Here is a 19,589-nt window from a genome sequence, read left to right on the forward strand (position 1 = left end):
ACTTGGTCCAGTTGTGATGTCTATAGTTGAGGTGTCAAAGCCTAATGTAAAATGCTAGTAGGCTCTGTGAAGCAACACTTGTTTGTGTTGTGTGATCTAACAGAACCTCGAGAAATACTTTAAATGTATCAGATGTATTTTCATTGCATGTTTAATGAAGACAAAACTATTAGCAGGTATTTTCTACTTGCAATGCAAAGAGAATTCACGAGAAGAGTGATTATGAGAAAAGGGTAAGGGGTGCTTTAAAAAAAGGTCGTAGTGAATGAGAGGTGAGGAGGAGAACTTGGTTAAACCAAACTCTTAAATGCTGTCAGATGTGCTGAGTAAATGAATGCAATGGAGTACATCTGTGACAAGTATAGCAGCATGCCTATTCAAATGAAAATGGAATCATGCTGGGTTGCTTATTGTCACTTTTATGAAAGCAATGGAGGGAGATATCTTGAATATTACTAGAATGGTGCCTCGATCTGCTGATGCAGGGAATGTACTGTGTAAGAAATCATACAGAGTGTGATGTCATGCTGATATCGGTATCATGGAAAAAAGCAGAGCATGAGTATTGTAAAGTAGTTTATATAATGAGTGAGGCGTGAAAACCAGGCATTTAAGTGTGATGAATAAGTCTTTTTAGTAAACCTAAAACAGGCACAAATGAAAATAGTATGTGATGTAAATAAGACCTTCTTTCTGCATTTTTCTGTGCTTATATTGCAGCAGGAAATGAAGGCAAAATGAAACTGTTGAGATGGAAAAAAAAAAAATATCCCATCTACAGAGCGAAAGAAATTAGTAGGAATGGCTTTTAGGTTTTTTTTTTGTTTTTTTTAGAAATCTGAGTACAATTTGAGCATCAAACCTTTAACTTTAACACTCAGTGCTTTTACTTAACTTTCTACAATTTTATAACAATGGCTTTTTCAAGAGAGTGGTTTGGGTGTTTTGAAATGAGTCACCAGTGTAGATTGATGTGGCTGTTATGAGGAGCCAGAAATCAGGCATTCCTCAGCTGTCAATCAATTTCTTAGATTTCTTACCTGGCAGCATATTGTTAAGTGTCTTAATTCACTGATTAAAAAATGTACCAGTATTTTTCTACATAAAGGACTTGATAATCAAATATTTGAGAAAATGTAATGTTAAGTGCCTCCTGTAATAGATTTAGTCAACAAAGTTCTGTCTCCCATAGATGTCAATGCAGTAATCGGTAGCATTAAATGTTAATGGCCACATAGCCAGTAACCTCTGTGATACAAGTTGATCACTTTCCTGTAGGGTGAGCCAGGATAATTTATTGGCACTGATATTAGAAATGCTATTGACAGTTTCAGTGTGAAATTATGACTGCTTTATAGATTCAAAGGAATTGTAAGTGATAAGCTATTCAAATAATTAGTTGATAATCCCAAAACCTTAAGTTCAAGTTTAGAAGGTGGAGTTCTGCCTTCTAATGTTTTCTTTTTGAGAGATCTCAGGCTTGCTGCTAAAAACTGTGTAGTGTTTAAAGGGTTTATTCTGACAGAAAAAAAATCTGTAAACATAATGATGAAATATGAAGAATTGAAACTTTTAAAAAAGGAGATAAAATAATAAGGATAAATTAAAAAACAAATCTCAAATTTCACATGTACAGGGAAAGGTTGGAGGAGGAAGGGAAGCTGTGCAATAACCTTGGTTTTGATTGCTCAGATACATAGAAGAAACAACCATTCCAGCCTTGCATTATGACTGACATTTGCAATATTCTATGTGGTTTGTATGCCTCAGCAATGAAGTTCCGTTCTGATTATGGAAAATCTGGTAGGTTGATCTCATCTTCTTTTATTTTCAGGAATAAACAGTAAGAAGTTCTTAAGAATTCTGGTTTTTGTATACTTTCAGTGTATCATTGCAATGAAAGTTGATATTCAACATAATGCAGTCTCTAATATGCTGCAAAATCTCAGGTTTTTTTAAAAAGGGAGGTGTTCATTAACTTCCAGGAGAGCTGTGGGCTCAGGATGCTCTATGATTTCTTGGGCAGACAACAAATGCCCCTCTTCCTCCTTTTCCTCTGTTTTATTGGTGAGCATGACACTGCACAGTATGGAATGTCCCTTTCAGACAGACTGGGTGAGCTTTTTCCATCACAGCTCCCTGTGCACTGCGCTCTGCTAACTGGCAGGATAGCAGTAGGAAAGCTCTTGGCTCTGTAGGACTGCTGCTCTGCAACAACTGAAACATCAGCATGTTATCACAACTGCTTTGAACGAAAAATAAACATGGCTTCGTGCAAGCTTGTAAGAAGAAAATCAACCTTATTCCAGCCAAAATCAGTGACAGAACACATGCTTTTTCTTTCTTGGTTGCGTTGGGAAATAATCCAAGTAATTTTGTCAGGACGGTATCTCTGATAAAAGCAGAATTTATTCGCGATTGCCATGGCGGGCGTCCCGCAAGCTGGAGCCCGCCTATGGACACAACATGACAGCCTTTATACCCTGTTTTCTCCTCCTTGCCTCCCCCCTCCCCTGTTTCCCTACTGGCTGGGTACTCCAGGTTCACAATCTTATCAGAAGGTTTACATTTGCTATTTACTTGTTAATTTATTTGTTATCTGGTGCCAGTCAGCAGTCATCCTGTTGTTTCCAAGATGTCTGGGTGCTCTCCTTGTCCTACTGATATGGTGATTTTCTTTAAAGTCATCATCGTTAAACAAAGAGCACTGGGGGATGATGTCAGGCCTTCCCAATGTCAGGCGCTTCCTCGGGCATGCCATGGCTTGTTCTCTGGTTTGCTCTCGTGCAGGATATTCTTGCAGTGTGTATGACAAAATATACATATATACAGAGTGTGCGTTCCTGGGAAGGTTCGTCTATACGATAAGTGATGTAAACTTATCAGAGATCTTCCCCAAGTTAAGTAGAAGGACTCCCAAAAAGAACTATGATAGCGGAGATCATAAAATAAAAATATTATACAATTCTAATGCAGAAACATTTGTTTCCCACAGTTAGAATCATAGAGTACATGAAGTTGCAGGAACTATGCTGATTGCTTCTGAGTACATGAAGTATAACACGAAAAACACACAATTTATGATAACTGAGGATTACTTCACTAATTTTCATTTTCAAGTTTTCAAGTAATCCAGAAAAAAAAGGGTTATCCCAGCTTCTTTGGACACTGAGGAGAAGAGGTGCAACCAGTAGTAGTTAGATTTTGCCCTATTAGGGTCCCTGTTACTGAACAGGAAGCTACCACAGGTTACACCAAAACTTTGAGAGAAATTATCAATGATATGCTCAAAAACTGGATTTTTGGTGCTTGGAATATTTACTAGTGACCTGAAATCCAAGGACAAAACATGTTGGAAACACCTCAGTGATAAGGAGGAAAAAATCATTTCCCATTGTGTGACTAGTCAGCGGATAAATGGGAATCGGGATGAAGGTAATCGAAGGATAACTTCCAGCTGCTAATGTGATGGAGCTGTGAAAAGTACTGGTGAGACTTCAGAGGTATCAGGCGAGGCCTTTCTGTCGGTGTCAGCGAAGTGTCAATGCCGTGTGAAGCCAAGTGTTAACAGCTTAAGGCCATTCACTGCCTGGTTTACATACTGTGTTACATCCTGCCTACAGATATCTGAAATAAATGAATGCAAAAAGGTGCTGAATTAAGGGAGTAAAATAAATATGAAATCCAAGAAGCTGACTAATTTAGGTTGATAAAATATATTATTTTGCAAGCCGACTTGCTTGCATACATAGAACAAAGCTAGCTTTTCTCTCTCCTTCTATGAAGAAAGACTAGTGCCACAAGATGAAATCTAAAACTCTTCATCATATCATTTAGAAGCCTCTTCTGTACTCTTGTATTTTCAAGTAGCTGAACAACCTTCCTTATGGGACTAAAAGCAGAATAGAAATTATGTAAAAGAGAGGTAGGTAACTTTATGGCAACGATGGTCCAGGTGAACATCTGGAGAATACTTTATTTGAAAATACATCTCTAAAATTTTAAGTAGTGAAAGGATCAGGCAGAATCTTGGGAATTATTTAAGTACTGGAGTCACTTCTGAAACCGAAACTCTCATTTCTTAGACGCTGGATATGATTTTGAAGTCTTTCTGTTTCAGGTCTCTGATTGCCTTGGAGACTGAAGTCATTGACTGGGAGTCAGCTAGATCAGCTAATGCAAAATGCCTTGGGCAGTTTTCAGTAAATAGGAGAAAATTCAAAGAGTTAGACTTGTAATTCTGTCCTGAACTCTTCAGTCCTGCTTTGAAAGCTTTTTCCTTTCTCATGCAAATTAACTTAGGCCACACCATTTTCCCCCCCTCCCAGCTTTATAACTTTTTTCTTCCCTTTGGCTGACTTCTCTCAGTCGAGAAGAATGCTCAGTTCCCTGTAGTATCACTGAAGGTAGTTCACTCAGTCTATTTGTAGGTCTTTCCATTTCCTCAAGTGTTTACCTTTTCATCCTCATTTTCTGAAGACATGATTGTCTTAAGAACGTATCTTGTATTTCCTTTATTAAACAAAAGTCTCAGATCATCAAGTTCCAACTCTGTTTCACTGTTGGTTTGTATCCAAGGCATTTCTCCTCTGGTAAATTAGCTAGTTTATCTTGTGACGACAACAACAACAAAAAAATGATTATAGGGAGAAATAGTAGGGTTGTTTCTTGATTAAAGCCTACCTCCAAACTCTGGCTCAGTTTTTTTCAGTAATCCATTTTTTAGTACTCTCTTCTACAAAATCTGCTGTATGTTAATATTCTGTTCAGTGAATGTGAATGGAGGAATCTGATCTGATCTTGCAGCGTGGGATCTGTGGCTGCAGTCAAAGGGAAGCTTGTCAAAACCAGAGGACATAAAGAGAAAGTGAAGAGATGTGGTTCAATCTTTACCTTCCACTTCCAGAGAGCCGCCTTATTGTAATTCTCAAAGTTGATATTAAAAAAAAAAAAACCACCTGTGTTTGGGCAGAAGAGAACTGAAAGTAATTGGGTCTCACTGTTGCTTTGAAGATTTTGGGTACAAATGTCTGTGTCTGTAACTATCCAGCTCTTGCTGCTTATCCTTGCTGCTGGGGTATTTCTTCATGCTGAGAGGGAGAAGGACACCAAACCTAGGGAAACCTGGGAAACATCAGGTCCCTCAATCCTTTTCAGGATAAAATTCTCTGCTGAAGCTGCAGCTCTGCTGTAGGCTCTGGAAGTGCCCAGACTTACTCTCCAAGTTTGTGCATAGTCCAGCAGTGTTCCACAGCTCTGCTTGCATCCTGCTTCTCAGGGGGAATATCCGTCACAAGAGGAGGCTGCAGACAGGCAATGGAATGGCAGTTAGATAAGTGCTGCAACAAAATGAATTCTGGTAATATTTAAAACACTTGCTATAAAATTTCCTACTGTAAGTTTTGGAGTAGGAAGTTCTGCAAAGCAGCTTTTGACTTTTTTATTTTTCTTAAGGTTGATTTAGTTCAGAAACAGCATCAGTCCTATGTTGTTGAAAACAAATCCACTGCAATTTGCAGTCTCACCTGTCTTCCAAACTAGGTATGTCTAGCCTTGACAAGCCTTTGACCAAACAGTTTTGATAACTTGCCATTTTTCCCTTTTATGCAGTCTGTGTATGTGCTTCACTGGTCTGCTGCAAGTGAATGTGCAGGAGTTACCTTATCCAAAAGTCTTTACCTTAACTAAAACATTTCACCCCTTGTGACTAAGTCTCATAGAACCATAGCCAAAAGCTATTTGAGCTGTAAGAATTGGTCTTTTATCCTGCTAACAAACAGCTAATTTTGTGGTTTTACAAGAGTAGATGCTTGCCCTTTCCTTTACACAAGGCATGGTATTTGTTAGTGGAATTACAGAATAATGCTATGTTCAGTTAAATAAGCAGTTGTTCAGTCCTTTCTCTGAACAAGACTCTGCTGTTGGGGAAACTGTTCTATTACATATTTTGTACTTGGATTTCCAGTAAGATTTTGACAGTGAAGGCAGCCAGGAAAATGAACTGAAAGAAAAAAAGCAAAATAAAAATGAAATTGCTGGCATTGCAATAGCTTTTTCAACACAATGTCTATAATGGGTGGGAGGGGAAATATGGAAAGCTGCTCTTCTTCCACCTTGGGACTTGTGAGGAAGTCACTGTGATACCAGGCTTGACTCTGACATTTACTTTTGGCTAGTGGAGAAACTGCAAGCAGTGATAGAAAGAGCTGAGTCACGAAATTGCATGGACATGTTCCCCCCAGAATTCAGGTGGGCATATTCTCAGCCTTTCTGTTACTAAAGATCATGCCAACTCTGTGTTCTATATATGCAGTAAAAAAAAACAAACACAAAAATGAAAGATGTTCTCACTCAGGGTGGATTGCTTTCAGGTGGTTGCAATTTTCTTTCTGTTCAGCAACAAATGTGTCCTATTGTGAAGCAAGTCAGACACCTAGTGTCTGGTTCATTTATTTATTGGGTAAATGTGTAATTTGCAGGCTAAGCATGCTCGAAGTATCTGTTTGACTCTGAGGGAAAAAAAACTGTGTTTAAGGATGTTACATAATTCTAAAGAAATAAAAGCTAATTCTGGTAATGTTATAGCAAATGCAAATCAGAGCCTTGCAAAAATATACTGATGTACAGTAAAGCATTGCACAGCTGTTAGTGCTTAGAGCAACAGTGTCATTGTAAGGAGACAGTATTGCATTTGACAAAGCGTTATATCTTTTTAAGTAAGCAATAACTGAAAGTTTGAGGATGTGACTTAATTTCTGATTGCTTAAGGAGTATTTAATATCATGATCTTGCACGTCCAGTTTCTTAACAGGTTATTTTTCTAGATTTTTTTATATCTAGGAAGCTCTATGTTTTCTGATATGAATAAATGCAATTTAAGCATATATTCAACTGCTTTCAAAAAAAATTGGCTGTATGGATCTTCAAAAGTAACAAACGAAACATAGAAATAAGAATTAAAAAGTCCCCTATAATAGATTACACTATAGAAAGAGCATTCGTGATTCCTTGCTTTGATTCTAAGGAAATATTACTAGATCTGAAGAAACTTGCTGAGTGTAATCTTTTAGAATACTCAGGTGAAGTTGTTATATGTGGCTCTGTTACACTTTTAATGGAAGAAAAGAGTCAAGTTTAAAAATCCACTTTATTCTGTTTCATTTATGTGTGTTTTTTTCTTACATTAGCCAAGCTTTTTGCTTTTGGAGGTCACAGATCTGCTGACCTTACCTTAAAAGCCCTGATTGACATTTTCACACAGCATATATTCTTTGTTTTATATGTCAATATTGTGGATCATGTAATTTCAAAATTGTTGAAAACTTGGTGATGACTATATACAGCTGTTAAGAAGAGTGCACACAATGTCTTTGTGGTTGAATCCTTCGCCCACTCCATGACTGAGCTTTGTAAAGAGGTGAATGTTAACTGTGTTAATTACAGAAGACTATTTTTTCCCTAGAAATAGAATTTCCATTTTACCATTTCATCTTTTGAATAAGGAAAGATAGACAAAAGATGTGTTGAGACATGCTGGGTAGCTTCACTGAGAAACTAAAAGAAACAGGGAGAGCTAAAAAGGAATTTGGCATACACATCACTATGGTGCACCAGATCTGGTCACCATGAACTGGGTAGACATTTGGGTCCTCTGCTTTTCGTTCTTCTGTGCAAAGGGAAGGATATAGAAATTGAGTTTGGCCCTTGGTCTGACAGGGCATTATCTAATGCCCTCACTTAGAGTGATAGATATCTGCAACAGAAACGAGGCCTTGCTTTGGGTATGTTTTACTTGTTCAATTTTTTCGTAGGAATTTAGAAACATTTCCTTTTCTCTCCCTTCTCACACTTTCATGCTGTGTCAACAAACATCTATGAACGAGAGAATTTTCTGCAATTTGTCAATAAATGCATGCTGTATTATTTCTCTTACACCTTGTCTCTTTCCTGAAAAAATGGGGCCAGATCCATTCCATTCCTTGCAGTGTACTGAAGCCTCTGCCATTGCATCCACTGACTTTAAGAAGGTCTCCATCATTACTAGAAAGGCCTTGTGAGTTGGAGTTGGAGTAGAGTTGCAAAATATAGTTAGTTATGCTAAGAACAACGAGGAGATGAGACACTTGTATGTACTTCCTCCCTGGTTAATATGTTTTCTGAGCAGATGCCACACAACAATTTTGAAATATAAGCAAATACGAATGGAATGACAGTAGAAGAGAATGCATTAAACTGCATTACTTGAACGTTGTTCTAGGAAGGTGCTATATCTTCTCTGTTTGAAACTTCTTGGTTTTTCTGTAGTTCAGATGAGCATGATCAGGTTCAAATCAGCACCTCCATTCCTGGGAGTGGGTGCAGTTCTGTCCAAGCCGTGGAGGTCATTACGTGGATCTGCCGTCACATGGATGCCTAAGCACTTAGCATTTGGACAAAGGGAGAATAATCACTGTACACACTCGCTTCTCTTGTATTAAAAATAAAAATTCTGAGGAGTGCTTTTACTTACAAATGAAGAAACTCATTTTGACAAGCAGCCTCTTCTATTTTTACTTTCTGAGGAAAGATTATTGGTCATTTGGCTCTGAATGACCTCAGTTTCAGTGTCAGGAAAGCTGAATTATGTTATTAGGAATTTAAATATCTCTAAAATAGGGTTAGTAATATATTTTCACATATATTTCACAATATCTTAAGTTTTGACACTTCAGTGAGATGTGAAGCTTGAGAAGCTTGACATCTTAAATGTCTAATTACTAGATTAATTAGGAAAAAATAATTATGGAGCAATAATTGTGGACCAACTTCATTAAGTCAAATTGTTTAGGTAGTTGGGAGGAACAAGATCTTGTGCTTTTGAACCTTCATAAGCTTGGTGCTTATGTGAATGTCTTTAAGTACCTTTAGGCTCTGAAAATGACTTATGTTCCTATGATACTTGCAAAGATGGTTCAGATATCTTGACGAAAGTGATGTTTTGATAGAAGTAGGAAGAAATTGCAAAATCTCCTGACAAGTAAAAGATATTGAAACAAAATAGTTGAGGTTTCCTGATTTGCTGTCCATGGTTGGTGTTGAGAGACTATCAAGGATAGAAAATGTAGAGGTTCCAAACCATACAGGGCCTCAGCTGCTTGTGGCTGGCTCAACTCTGCAGGGTCAAAGTGGGTGAGGGGTTGGGCCCTACCCCTTGGTTTTGCTTGAAGCATCATATCTATAGGCATTTAATACTACCTTCCAGGTCTTCCACTGGCAATGGAAAAGAGAGAAAATGGTCTATCATATTTCACTAGTAGGAAATTTCAATATGTACAGGAGTTAATAACTTGACTGTGATATATTGTCATACTTTATTGTTTTAAAAGATTATCCTTACCAGTGGAGTTAATTGGTGTTTCAGGTTTTCTACAAATACTTTATGATGCTTTAATGGAGTAGATCAGGTTGGGGTTTTTTAAATTGCCAAAGAACAGTACTCACTCATATATATGTTAAATACATAAATTAAAAAAAAAAAAGCTTGTACACACTAAAAATAAATAAATAAAAGGACTACTCAAATCCTAATAGGCTCTAGGCTGATTAATGTATTCAGCTGCATGGTAGTTCTGTAGGAAACTATGCAGCAATAATAAAAAGATGCTAAGATGCTTCATGTTGATTTTAAGGTCAGTAGAGAAACTTAAAAGCTTCAGGCAAGGATCTGTGCAGGAGGTGAAATTGCTCACACATCCAGGAAAAATCACAACTACCCAGCCAAGCACAGTATGAAGTTCTAAAGATAAGCAGTTTCAGAAAAGCAGATCTCCCTTTGTGCATTCATGATGCATAGTCATCAGAAGAACAAGGTTTTGCTTCCTTTAAAGTCTTAATGTGCTAGATTGAAGAGTGACAACCACATGAAGCATCAACTCTTGCGTATTTAGCAATTGGGAAGAGCAATTTAAGACACGGAATTTGGTTGGGTTATATCAAAAAGATTCTTAGCTCCTGTAAATATTCAGCTGTGTAACACCCAGCATTTTTGTTTAAGAGAATTTTCTTCTAAAGGCAAAATTACGCAACTTCAAACATCAGTAATGGCAGAAGTATTTTTTTTTATGTAAAAGAGGAGCTGAAATAGAGTTGCACTGCATCATTTTAATAGTATTCTATGTCTTGCTAACTTTGCTTTTGCCTTTCTTGGCATGACTTGTGCTGAATTTGCTTTCCAAAACAACATTTGCTTGCTTGTTCTGCCTGTTATATAACTATTTCATAAGTTTGGGTAACTGTGATTCTCTTACCAAGCTCTCTTCTTCTCACTATGGATGTGCAATAATTGGAGTAAAAGGAAAAAGCCAACTGCCCCAAATGGCTTTTGTCCTCCCTGTAAGCCTCTGCTGTGACTGATGCATTTTTTTTTTCAGTCCCACTTCCATGTTAGACTCGTGAAATCATTAAGGTTGGGAAAGACCACTAAGGTCATCTCATCCAACCATCAAAGTGCTGCTGTGCTTACTAGTCCTAGTATTTCCCTTGCTTTGATCACCCCACCTATTCAAAACCCTATTTCATATTCCCTAAAAGGGAGGCAATGTCCCATAGGCACTTTGCTTCCCAGCAGGTTGCAGTGAAGGAGGAATGCATTCTAACTGCTTCCAAGCTGTGCAGGGATCAGAGGGCACCTATGAGGGCTTGTCTTAAATGGCACTGTGGTGAGCCAGGGTGGCCCTGGCAATTCTTCTGTACTGAGCTGAGTCTGGAGGTATGGGATTTGTCCTCTTGGTATAGGACGATGGACTGCTTATTAATGAGAGCCTGCTTAGAGCTCATCAGGGATGCATAAGTTTTCATGCGTGTACTTCTCTTTCCGACTGTAGGCAGCTAACAGGTGACAAGTCATTGATAGCTGCCCTTTCCTGAGTCAGACTTGGCCATTTTCCCAGCAAGTCTCCCCTGTGGCACGCTTGGACAGATGCTCTGGGCAGGCAGAGGAGGGAGGAAGGGGAGTGGTACACGCCGCTCTCAACTCTGGCGTTACTGCTTTAAAGGGAGGGGGGGAAGGTGGAAAGGATTTCAAAAGGGGGGAAAAAAAAAAAAAAAAAACCAGCAAAAATCAAATGTTTCAAGGATGGGGACCAGTAGTTTCCTTAATATCACTAAAAGTGGTTTCTTTAGGGGGGAAAAAAAAAATTATCAAGGCTCTAAAGTATGGAACTGAGAAACCAAGAGCTATTCCTTCCTGTTTTTGAGGAGCAGTGTAACTGTGTATGTAGCTTACCACACATCCCAGATCGAGACCTGAGCAAGCACCAGGGAAACCTAAGTGTGGCCAGAGGAACTTCCCCAGGCAGCTGCACTTGTTTTCATTGGTATGGCTTAGCCCCTCCCAGCTGGACCAGTGGGGAGCGAGATGGGTGTCAGGCTCCTAAAGTTAGTCCAGAAATTCGTGGAGTTACAGATGTCTCCACTTACCCTTCTTATTTTTGTACGAGTTCTGCAGAAATTCTATAATATTGCTGTTACTCCAAGAGCAGAAGAACTTTTGAAACTAGTTACCCACCTTAGAGAAGAGCTGCAATGCTTAGCAAATGCTGCAGAGCTGGAAGAGCAGCTTCATGAAAATACGGTTCCTCAGATAAGAGAGTTAAAAGCATTTTGCACTATTATTTTTACTATAGGAAGTTATTTTTTTCCCCAGACTGCAAGCTTGGGAAAACTGAACTTAAGGTGGCTTCTTTAATTGAGCTTTATTTTAATTTTGGGTTAAGCTGAGACTCTTGCAATGTCAGCTGTGATAATTGAACTGGATAAACTTTCTTCGGATGAGAGTGAGAGCAAAAAGGATTCCAAGTCAGATTTTAAGGAAGGCAAATTGAGTGAGTTCTGTGCCGAGTATTGTGGGTTTCAACTTCACTGCTCCCATTCAGCACCAGCTGGTAAGCCTGCATTTATATCAACTGTTTCCTTAGCTCTGTGTCTATTTACTCATATAACATGCTGTGGGTCAAGTGTAAGACTGATGAGAAACGCAGGAGAGGCTTTGCTGTCATGTGTAGGCAAGCCAAAGTCATTTTCCCTGCCAGTGAAGGGAATAACTTACAGTTGATTCTTTAATAATATTTTCAGAGTCTTCTGAGTACTCTAGTGAGAGCTCAAGAGACTGCTACTTTTTCATCATCTGGATGGTGAGCTGTCTGTGTGAGGTACTGTGGCTCTTAAGTCAGGGCAGTCCCAGCAGCTGCACTGGCACGACACATACAAGGTATAGATACAAGCTGTGCCTGCTAGTGCTTAACACCATGCCCTCTTCTTTCCTCTGAGATTTTTCGTCACATCAGGGTTTGTAAAGAGGGAACTGCATGTGTTGCAACACTTTTATAACCAGTGCAATTCGTTTATAGCTTTTGTTTTGTGGTAGGTGTTAATATAGGCTGGAGTAATGATAGATTAGAGATAGATTAGATAGCAAGAGGAGACACTCCAAAATGTCAGCTGAACGAGCACCTTGAACTTCCCTGAGATATCAGTCATGGAAACATACAGTATGTGGTTGCCTTGAATTTGCTAATGTTACTGTAGCTGACCTGTGCAATCTCACTTATCTCCGTAAAACTTCCTTAAAGTAGCGGATGGTTGCAAATTTAGCTAATGACTTTTAAGAATGGCTACTCTGATTGCTCGTGGGACTACATCATATATTGTGTCTTGAATAGTTCCCAAGGGATATTCTTAGTTTTATTGTGTTTTCATTAGTTTATGACCACTGGAACAAAGGGCAAGCAAGAAAAATGAACAGTATCTTGCACATAAGCAATGCTTTATCCTCTGACAGAACAACTTGCTACTTATGCTCAGCTGAAGTAAACGATTATTTAAATAACTGATGTCTTCAGCAAACATTTTGAAATCTGTGACAAGCTTTTGGAACAGCTCTTATTATTCAGTTCTTAAATAAGAAAATGGGTAGATGGTTGGGATGTCATGATATCTATTCTCTTGCTGGAGTCTTATGCTTTTCCTAATAGACTTTTTTTTTTAAATTAATTCTTGTACTGCCTTCAATAAGTGTTATGTTCTTGGTAGAACAACTTCTGGAAGTTTGGCATATCTTTGCTAGCACAGGAATCATGCGTCTGTCTGTACCCTGGGGTGCTGTAACATAATTTGAAGGTTACCACTCCTATCCCAAAGAAGCTGTCTAGAGACTTATGCTTGTGCGAAGTGATGTGCTTAGCTACTTCAACTAAATGTCCAAGTAACCTGCTGTAGCCTATCCCGTCAATGAATTGTAAAATGAAATTCCAACCTGAGCAGCATACTGTTTGTGAGCCTACAACATTAGATTCTGCAGGAGAGAGACTGGAAAAAAAAATAAAATCAGATCTCCTTGTGGGAATCTTCCTTTTGGAAATGTTTTCTTTTTTTGGAGAAAAAAAAAAAAAAGAGAGAAAAACACACACAAGAAAACATTTCTTGCAAATACTTATGTTGCAACCAGGAACAGGGCTATTGATCATCTTTGAGTTATGGGTAAATTTTTTTTGTTTTTGCAGAGGAAGAATCAGATAAATGTGGATACTTTTATTTTTATAAATGGTGATTTTAAGCAAATGCAACCTGACTTCTGTTTTTCTTCCTTTGCCAGTGTTTGAAGTAGGCAAATTGTTTGTAGCTTCCATTCTTGCATTGGCTTAGCTGAAATCTGAATGAAACAGGGTAAACAAGTCCTGTTTGGCTCCCACAGGTCACTTCCTAGAAGGAAATTCTACTTGCTCGATCATAGCCACTGATAAAAAAAAAAAAAAAAAAAAAAAAAAAAAACAAAAAAAAAAAAAAAACAAAAAAAAGTTCTTGATTGATACTCTTTCTTCAAGAATGGGCTGTTTTTCAAGCAGAAAGAGCTATGAAAACATCTGAACTCAGTGTAAATCTAGAAAAAGGATTGGAATGATGCCCTATTCTGCTGCTCATATTTGCTATGAGAAGTTCTTAATGTGCTTATTTGTACTAAGATTTTTTTATTTACAAAACAGAATTCAGTATACAGGCATTGTCACTCGAGAAAGCATTTTCCTGTAGTACTGAGGGCTTAATTCTGAACATAATACTCAACAGTGCAAATGCAGAAAAATGAATGCTCTGGCAATGTTAAGTGGTATCCTGAAATAGTATGATGTTCTACGAATGGGAAATGGAAATGTCTTTAGAAGACCTGATATCTATTCAGAGTTACTGGGGCATGAAAACATTAACATCATCTTGTTCCTTTTTTAACTGAAGTTGTAGCAATGGGATATAAATGCTAAATTACTTTCCTATTTCTTTCTTCTTAGGTGGGAAATGTTATAAGGAAACTTACTGCATGTAGATCAGTCTTTTGTACTGACATCAGTACTAATCCTAATACCTTTTTATTTGGGGTCTACAAGTGTGTCAGAATAAACTGCAGCAAGTAATACACTAGAATATGAACTACAGCACTATTAAACTAATTTTCTGTGTGCCCTGTTTTTTCCGTGCAGGGCACTGTAAAAATATTTGGGGGTTGATCACTTGCAGTGTAATATTAGACAGTTTCAAAAGAGGAAATCTTGAAACACGTGACTGACCTTGTTTTATTCATGGGGCGTTTTGTAAATGAATGGCCAGTGTTGGTTCCTATGGTACTCAGGACAGCTGGACTCTGGGTGAGCATTGGAGTGGAGCAGTGATATTTGGAGGCACAGAAGATGATGATGTGGGTTGATGGTTTTTAAAGATGCCAAACAGTCTTGGGAAAGAAATGAAGTTTTTTTGTTTTTTTTTGTTTTTTTTATTTAAACACTGTCTATCCTGTGAAGAATTCTACTTCAATACAGGGTAATGTGAGTGTTAGTGTCACAGCTACAGCAGTTTGTCTTCTTCAGTGGCAAATGAGCATTACTGAAGATACAGGAACATGGGGCATGAGCTTTTGCATTTGCCATGACACAACATCTTTCAGGACCTGGTGTATTCACTGTTCAGACTCTTTCACAAGAAGCAAAGCTATTCTGAATATTCTATCTGTAAATATTTGCACAGACTCAGAACTTATCACTGACAGATGATGTCCTGTCTCATCTCTCATTATCCTGGAAATGCCCAAGAACATCCAACCTACAATAACGGTCTTTATCTCCTTTTCTGATCCTAAGGAAAAAACGCATTCAAATGCTTCTCCACAGATGTTCTAGAACATTCCTGAAGGTAGCTTTGTTAGTACCAAAATGGCAGTGGCTGAATCTGAGTACGGCACTTGAACTGTCCTGAAAGGAGATGGGTATTCATCAGGTGACTTTAATACTGCAGGTACAGAGAAATCTTCAAGCAAGATCTGACAAATCTTCAGGAAGAAAGAAAAAAAGATTAAAGGCTAGGGGAAGACATTTTTCTGCCCTTCTTGTGATCTCTTCTACCAAACAGCTTTTTTAGGAAGAGATGTGAAAGTCATTTTCCAGAGGAAAATATCTTATTTTTCAGAAGCTATTTTTTACTACTAGTCTGCTTTTTTGTTACAAATATCCCAGATGCTTTATGCAGATATAAAAGGATCAAAACGAGTTATTGAACTCAGAGTCTTAAAAGGGTTACATGTGAAAAATGAAGAACGCATTCGTGCATAATTCTCTGGATATTTCAGATGGCACGAGAAAACCACAGCTGGGCTAACAAGGAGCTTAGGGAAAGGGAAGTGGGAGTTACAGGACAGAGATGCTACAACTGAGTAAATGCTTTCAGGTCTTCATATTTTTGTGCCCAAGACCACCCATGTACTAGGTGCTTATATGTTGTAACAACAATTTTAGCAAAGTTTAAGGGCTAAATAACCATTGAGAGCTGGAAAAGCAGTGGGGAATTATTCAACTTCCCTATAGTTATCTGTCTCACTTTTCCACGATGCTTCTAAGAGGCAGCAACAGGCTGAACTGAATGCTTGCTGCCATCTCTCTTGGTAACCCACCTAGGCAGCCTCTCACTTCTTTCTGATATCAGCTGAAACTACAGTGCAAATTGGTGGATGATTGTCTCTGAATGGAGCATTTCCTTTAATGAAATGGAAATCACCAACAAGAGCTTTACAGGGTGAAAAATCCTGAATCTCCAGATTCTTCTTCATTGCAAAGCCCTGTATGAACTTCCTCTCTAAGCCTCTGCACCCCTTGCTTTAATAGATGGCTGTCTTTGCTGAAATTTCGGAGAGATCCTTGGTGAAATTCTGCTAAACCACTGTCTCCTATTCCTGAAGTTTAAAAGGTGGTTTCTGAATGAGGTTTTTTTTTTTCATTCCCTTTATTTATATTTTGGAAAGTGTTTGTTTGCATTGCAGTGTCTGGAGAACTGATAAATAGCGCAGATAAACCAGAGTCTTCTGCATAAATCACCTCCACCACACCACCTACTTGCCTCAATGACTCACTGTAGGATTACATGGCAAAACCAAGAGAGCAGACACCGTAACACAGTGTCTAATAGCTACAGTGCAATCGAAGGTCACTATCTTGAAATGCACTCTGGATGTAGCTGCAATGCAATGCAGAATCAGAGCTCAAAACACCTAACCAACCCAATTTTTGAAACTACTTAAGTGTCCATGCGAAATGAACAAACCTAACAAACTAATGATTGCACAAAGCTTAGGTACTATTTCTCTGTATCTTTCTTCTTGTCCTGCTGTCCACCAAAAGATCAGGGAATATGGTTTTCCTTCATTTCAAGAAACAACTGAGATCTTGTCAGACCAACACTGGAAGGCCAATATTGAGAAATGACCCTTGAACTTGTTCCACAGCCAGCCAGCACTTAGCTGAAAGCCACGGAGAAACAAGGAATTCAGCAGTACAGAGGCTCTATGAGTTATTAGTCTGCTAGTTGTAGCGTAGCAACATGCATTCCATTATTTCTGATGGGCAACAGAATAATTATCCATCCTTCCCAACATGAACTTGATTTCTCACTGTACCTTGGAGGCAGAACTTTTTATGTCCTTGTCACTAAATAATGTGGTGTTATTTCCCAAGAGAAATGGCTCTCAGTGACTGCAACTGGAGGAAAAACAGGGAAAAAACTGTCCATGTATTCACTTGAAGTGAGATTATAAAGTATATCCTCAGTAGAACTTATAAGTATCAGTCTTTTCTGCCACTCATCCTGAAGATGTACTAGATGTACACCTGGAAGACATTTCTCTTTACCACTGTCCTTTGTGCCAAAAAGTTTGCTTATAACATGCAAAATAAGGCTGTAGCTAATGAGTAATTGGGAGATCACATAGAGGTTGAGTGCACTAAGGCATTCACCTCTGCCCCTGTGAGTCATGATTTTGATCTTCACGTAGCTAAAATAAATGTAAACTAAGCTTGATAAACTTAATTTCTCTCAGGGGCATCATTTCTCTTCTGTGCTCTTCCCTCCCCTAATGAGATATTTACTTTCAGTTTGAAGTTGGAGCTCTTGAGTAAAAATACTTATTTTCCAAATTCTCTCAGTAGTAATAGTAGCACATCTACATAAAGAAAGCTGCCCTCATAGCTACTACTAAAACTTTTCATCATTTGAAAGATGAAGTCAATATTTTACAAGACATTAGTCCAAAATCAATAACAAAGGTTAAAAAAAAATAAAATTGGGAACAACAGTCAAGCCTGAGCAATCTTCCTGTAGCAGTCTGTATCTCACAGCTACAAAAGTTGACTATAGCAGTGGAGTACTTGTTAGCAGAGTTAAGCTATATGCTTAGTTTTCCCCTTTAAATAACGACCTTGTTGTGAAACAGGTGTCCAGTAGGCTAAAGCATGCAAGATGAAAACACAGATGGGAAGTCACTGAGGTATTTAAGGTCTCTTAAAAACTGAAGTCTGAAAATATGTTTCTATGTGCTATTAGAATGACAGATGCCTTCTTGTGGCCCCAGTTTTTCAAGACTAAGCCTGGAGTTCTTGAGTGTTATATGTAAAGAGGATGTGTCAATAACTTTGGCATGTAAAAAAGGGCACTCCTCTGGCAGTGCGGGATATGCTTGTCCTCAGTATTTGAACACTGCATACTATGAAATGTGGCAGCAGTGTCTAGACAGGGTGAAGTGAGATGACAGATGATGTCTGTACGTAGTCAAAATGCTTTTGTTTAGAATTCGTTTCAGTTTCTTCCTTTGTCTCAAAGCAACTTACAATTGGCTTTCTGTTACACCATCCTGAATGTACAGAAATTCCACTAGATCTTCATGTCTTTTACTATACTCACAGCTAATCTGACTAAAAAATATAAGCTTTACAAAAACACTTGTTTCATAATACTTAGAAAGGACATCATGGGAGAGAGAGTTGTATGCAGTCATCTGTGTAGGCAACAGAATGTTATAAATAGAGTTTTGAGTGGTGCTGGAAGAGACAAGTGTACTTTTCTGAGAGTACATAGTGGAAAAGAATTTGACTGCCTAAAATCCACTCTTTTGTTGGTAAAATACTAAACAGAGATGGTAACACTGCGTTGTATTTGTATGTGGAGAAGTATTAGTAATTATTTAGATTTCTATGGTATTTATGCTTCCAATTTTGGGATAGAAATGGAGGAGTGTTGTTTAAGTCTAAGTACACGAATCTCTTGAGCCAGTGCAATTGTGCCAAATCTCTTAAGTTATGTATATTTTATAAAAATAATTAGCTCCAGGTTTTTGTTTTAATGTTTTAAATGAACTTTTAAGGTGACTGTTTTTAAAATAAATGCCTTCTGTTCAACATCAAAATCAAAAGAGAGTGCACTCCAATACAACATCTTAAGTTAGATTGTGTATCAGAAATTCTTAAAGTTAGGGCCTTCCTTATTTTCCTTCTGTACTTTTATTCTGCTCTATAATGTGGTATAATTTGTGAAAACACATAATTGTAGTCAGCTACTAGCATATATTTCAGGAAGTTATTAACAAGAAAGGCAGCAAAATAGTGTTTTGCTGATGTGATTCTGAAGAACATAAAGATGTGCATTATCAGTGAGCTTGATAAGTCCTACCTGAGCTCTAGGGTGCAAACTAATTTCCTCAGTACCTTCTTGCATAATTAGAAATGAATAATTTTCTTGTACTTTTTTTAGGAAGAAAATTCTCGTCTTTATCAGCAAGCTTTTTGGAGTTTGTTGTCTGTATGCTTTCTAGTAGTTGCTTAAAATCCTCTTTTCCTTGTCTTTTTTTCTCCCAATCTTTTCCTTCAGGGATAAGGAATAACAGCTGAAATCATTATTCAGTCATTCTGGATACAAAGCTTTCTCACAGGTGTCACACTGGGCATGGCACTGGGACTGTGAATAAGAGGTTAAAACACATTTCTGCTTTCCCTGCCTAGGCATGGATAAGTGTCTAAATACCAGAATACCCTTAAAACAACCTGGAGACTATTCTGCAAAGTTTTTCTCAGTTCATCTTTGAAGACCTTTGCTGTTTATGTTCCAGCCATTTTGATGTTGACGTTCCAAAGCTGCTCCCGTCTCCCTACATTCAAAAGTTTTAAATTCTGAAAGACTAGATAGTACCCCAGGAATCTGCAGAGGTCATTTGTTTACTGAATCTCTTCTTCACTTCAGCACTGTGCTGC

General features: G+C 38.1%; 1 protein-coding gene across 1 annotated transcript in view; it reads left to right on the forward strand.

The window, feature by feature from the left end:
* Window positions 1-11,767: 11,767 nt before the first annotated feature.
* Window positions 11,768-19,589, forward strand: part of ANO3 (anoctamin 3) — a gene marked incomplete at both ends in the record, with an annotated part of 160,018 nt that continues 152,196 nt past the window's right edge. Inside the window, one exon of the mRNA XM_079537349.1 lies at window positions 11,768-11,921. Coding sequence (XP_079393475.1) covers window positions 11,768-11,921 — 154 coding nt within the window. The remainder of the gene's footprint in view (window positions 11,922-19,589) is intronic.

This window comes from Tetrao urogallus (genome assembly GCF_951394365.1).
Source record: "Tetrao urogallus genome assembly, chromosome: 6".
Classification (NCBI taxonomy): domain Eukaryota; kingdom Metazoa; phylum Chordata; class Aves; order Galliformes; family Phasianidae; genus Tetrao; species Tetrao urogallus.